Raw genomic sequence first — 4,284 nt, 5'->3', positions numbered from 1 at the left:
TTAAAAATTAAAAATTATTAATATTTAAAATATTCAATGAAAAATTTCAAGTTATATAAACTTATAAAATTATAAAAATAAAACTTATAAATATTATTAAAAATATTAAAATTCAAAATTCTAATCAATTATAAAAAATTATAAAATTAACAAAACATATTTAAAATTTTATAAAAATATAAAACCATAAAATATTATAAAAATGTATTAAAATTAATATAAAATTATAAAAAATTTATAAAAACTTAAAGGACTGGATCAGGCTATTGGATAGATTAGACTAAAATTTACAATAGTACCAATCCATAAAAAGCTATTAGACTGAATATTTAAGCCCAATTTTAACCATATTTTAATTAAATTTAATATTTTTTGTCGAAATTCATTTTTATATCTAATATTTTTATTTTAAGCATCTCAAATTTCATGCAAAAGTTAGAGTTTGGATGGATAATATGGCTAATAAACAGATTTACTGCAGAGTAAAGGTTTATTATATATTTATATATCTCAAATTTATAAATTTTGTTACACTGTGCATGATCACAAAAATACATTATAAAATAAAACAGCAAAACTAAACAATAGTATTTTACAGTAGTATTATGCACTTCTCGTGTTTGTATAAATGTCTGCGAAAATTTTACAGCGATGCGCTATGAGTTTGCGCCGATTTGTGTTCTGAATTTGAACCCCACTCGATGGCTTCCGCAGCAGCTCGTTGTCGTTCTGCCCTGCTATCTTCACCATAACTTCCACTATCTGAAAATGAATATCCTGCTTTCTCGTCGGATTTCTTGTAAGCAGCGGCGTTCATGTTGGCATCTGGATCATTTCCGAGGCAACTCAGAGCAGTCACCACGTCGCTAATCAAGGGACGCACCTCACCTTCCTCTTGCAGGCACATGGCCGCCACTGCCAAGGCTTGTTGCAAGCCTCTTACGGGGAAATTGCCTTCCAAGAGTGGATCAGCGAGTTCCGAGAACTTGCTTGGTTCCTTGAACATTGGTTGAGCCTGGAAATGGTTAAAGATTAGACTGAGAAAGAACCAAAAAGACATTGATTGTTGAAAGAAACATGAGGGTAGATGTTGTGAAAAAAAAAAAGTGAGCTTTACCCATGAAACTAGATTCTGTTCATTGTTTGGCCTCGTGGTGTCAATGGCTCTCCTTCCAGTGATTAACTCCAACAAGACGACTCCGAAACCGTAAACGTCGGATTTCACGGTTAACTGGCCTGTTCTTTGATACTCCGGAGCACAATATCCGTATGTTCCCATGACCCTGGAAGATACATGTGTTTTGTCCCCTTGAGGTCCGAGTTTGGCTAATCCAAAATCAGAGAGTTTGGCATTGTACTCATGATCCAGCAAGATGTTGGCGGATTTCAGATCGCGGTAGATGACCGGGGGATTGGCCTTATCATGTAAATATTCCAAGCCTTGAGCAGCACCTCGTGCTATTTTCATTCTGGCATACCAGTCTAATGGCTTCTGACTCGGGCTAATATCTGAAGTTCCAAAGGTAAAACATTCATAAATGCATCCCCTTCTTATGAAAGCCATATGATCCAACAGAAAAACAAAGGAAAAAAGAAGAAAGAAAGGAAGTATACCAAGTAGATGATCATCTAAAGATCCCAATGGCATGTACTCGTAAACCAGAAGCCTCTGATCACCATCGGAACAATATCCGATAAGATTGACTAGGTTAGGATGGTGCAACAAGCTTAGCATCAATACCTCAACAAGGAATTCTCTATTCCCTTGCAATCCATTCCTGTCAAGCTGCTTTACGGCTACTACCTAAAATGAAGTAAACCCAATGTGACGAAAAGAAAAAACCAATGATATTTCAATGAAAGGCATGGAAGAACTATGCATTACCTGGCCAGTTTTTTCAAGTTTTCCCTTGTAAACTCGACCGAATCCACCTTCCCCTATCAAGCATTCTTTTCTAAAGTTTCGGGTCGCGGCTGCCAATTCACGGAAGGTGAAAGTTTCCACCTCGATGTTATTGTTACCATTGTCTTTAGTGCCATCGGCAGTAGTCTTTGCAGGTTCCGTTGCTGTGGTCTTTGGTTTAGGAATATTCTCTGCCCAAAAAAAGAAAGATCATACATTAAAATTATGTATGATTATCATCATTATGTATGAAAGGCTTATTCGTGGAACGTGACATTACCTGGGGGATGTTGCTGGGGAAGAAAAGCTTCAGTTGTAGCATTATCACAAGCCTGATTATTTTTGGTGGAACTATTTTGCCTTTTAGCTGCCTTTTTTTCTGAATTAAAACATGAAAAACAATTCATTTTTCTTTGGATTCTGAATCAAACAACTCCTTTGCTTAACCCTTTTTTTAAATGTTTACAAAGCTATTGAATCTCAAACTTGGCGAGGTAACCCCATGGAGGTGCTGCTATTTAATCACAAAATGCCTCTAAAACATTTTCTTTAACAACTTGGATTAATGTTATAACATCTTATCCTATGATAACTCCTAACAAATAAAAAAGAAGAAAAAACTAAAGCTTCCTAAATAAAAATAAGAAAAAAAAAATCTTACCCAGACTAGTAACAAATTAACTATACAAGGTTCCAGGGAAAAAATCTCAGATCAAAGGGAAAAAAAAAAAAAAAAACCTTCATTAAACAGTGGGGTGAATGAAAGAAATAGTGACCTTAGAATTGAAACAAAAACAAGCAAAAATGTTCTTAGTACTGTTATGTATTGTTGGTTAGAAATGAAACGGTTAAAAGAAGCTTGTAATTTTATGTAGGTCCGTGGAAAATGGAGACAAATGTGGGATCATTTCTTTTCTGTGTCTGTGTGGACATTATATCGGACATATTATGTAATAAATTCTTTCAGCCTTGAAGCAAAGATAGAGACTGGCCAGCAATGGCATGCATCTCGTGTTAGGACATAGAAGGGATATAACACATTTATCAGGGTCGAAACCAGAATAACTTTTTAGAGGGGCCGGATGGAATTTTAATTTTTTATAGTTTATATCTTTATAATTTGTAAAGGATTAAATCAAATTTTTATAATTTTAGGGAGACCAAAGTGCAATTTTACCTTTATTAATTTAAAATTTTTAAAAAAATTTAAGAGCATAAATAGTAATTTTACATTTTAGGGAGGCCGGAGCCATGCCAGCCCCCCTGGCTTCTCCCCTGACCTTTATACCCAGCTCGAGTATTCAGTCAAGTATAGGAATATTACATTTAAGCACCGAAGTAATTCCGATTAAATTCAATTATCTAAACTCTTTTTCGATCATATTTTAACTCTTGTCTCTTCAATTTTTCCTCAACTTTTTTCGATTCCAACTCCAATTTCTTTCTTCCAAGATAGTATTCTAACTCTCTAATATCTTTATTTCACTTCTCCTTTGAAATGACTGAAAACTTTAAAAGAATTTGAGAGAAAAATAAGTTTTATGATAAATGACGAAATTGTTAGAAAATGAAAACCATAACCAACGTGAGAAGCAATAGATGGATAGAGAAATTTTTACATTTTCTTTAAAATATCTTAATTAACTATTAAAATATCTTATAAAATAATAAAACATTTAACCAATCAAATTTCAACACATTTCATCCTTAATTATTATACTTTATAACTAATTTGGGTATTGACCATTTTACCCTCCATGTTTCTTTAAAATTCCATCCTTAGAGTCACTATTCACTTTTGGTAAAATTTCAATTTTAGTCCTCTTATTTCTATACTTATTCAATTTAATCCTTGCAGACCATTCAATGTCATAAAAAATTGGATTATTTTCATTATTGGTCATTTAACTTACTCATTTTTAAACTTTGACACCTCAAATCTTGAATATTACACTTAAGCCATAAATTTTTTATATATTTACAATTTAGTCCTTTCTTTAAATTAATGAATCACAACATGCTTCTTAATTTTTTTTTCTTGGTATCATTCAACCTTTCTTTTATCATCTTTACATTATTTTCTCACTTTACCGAAAAAATCAATTATACATTATTCAATTTAATACTATTTTAATATTATATTAATTTTAGAGTTCTTACAGGGGATTCATGATTTTGAAGGTTGTAAGCTCAACGTGGCTTTTTTTCGGAGTAATTAGTAGTTTATTGATTCAACAAGTCTTTTGATGAAAAAAAAAAACCCAATTTTCTTTTTAAAAACTTGGATAAAAATTTGATTGATCCATCTTCTATCTTACAAGGACAATGTTGCAGAACCGATCACCCTAATTATTCCAGAAATTCATTGGTATTTTCCAGTC

General features: G+C 32.4%; 1 protein-coding gene across 1 annotated transcript; it reads right to left on the bottom strand.

The window, feature by feature from the left end:
- Positions 1–489: 489 nt before the first annotated feature.
- Positions 490–2,655, bottom strand: LOC108488591 (probable serine/threonine-protein kinase PBL26). Its single transcript, XM_053021921.1, has 5 exons — positions 2,184–2,655; positions 1,886–2,094; positions 1,615–1,804; positions 1,118–1,509; positions 490–1,015 (listed from the first exon to the last, which is right to left on the bottom strand). The coding sequence occupies exons 1-5, from the start codon at positions 2,308–2,310 to the stop codon at positions 644–646; spliced, it is 1,290 nt and encodes a 429-aa protein (XP_052877881.1). The 5' UTR covers positions 2,311–2,655; the 3' UTR covers positions 490–643.
- Between the last annotated feature and the right edge of the window lie 1,629 nt (positions 2,656–4,284).

The sequence above is a fragment of the Gossypium arboreum genome, chromosome 11, assembly GCF_025698485.1.
Source record: "Gossypium arboreum isolate Shixiya-1 chromosome 11, ASM2569848v2, whole genome shotgun sequence".
In the NCBI taxonomy this organism is placed as follows: Eukaryota; Viridiplantae; Streptophyta; class Magnoliopsida; order Malvales; family Malvaceae; genus Gossypium; species Gossypium arboreum.
This window is presented reverse-complemented; position numbering and strand designations above follow the sequence as displayed.

Excerpts from the sequence above, each read along its gene's own strand:
- LOC108488591 (XM_053021921.1), bottom strand. The coding sequence starts at position 2,310 with ATGAATTGTTTTTCATGTTTTAATTCAGAAAAAAAGGCAGCTAAAAGG. Across the intron at positions 2,095-2,183 it reads TCCCCAGCAACATCCCCCAG|AGAATATTCCTAAACCAAAG; the intron begins GTAATGTCACGT and ends TTTTTTGGGCAG. Across the intron at positions 1,016-1,117 it reads AACAGAATCTAGTTTCATGG|GCTCAACCAATGTTCAAGGA; the intron begins GTAAAGCTCACT and ends AACCATTTCCAG.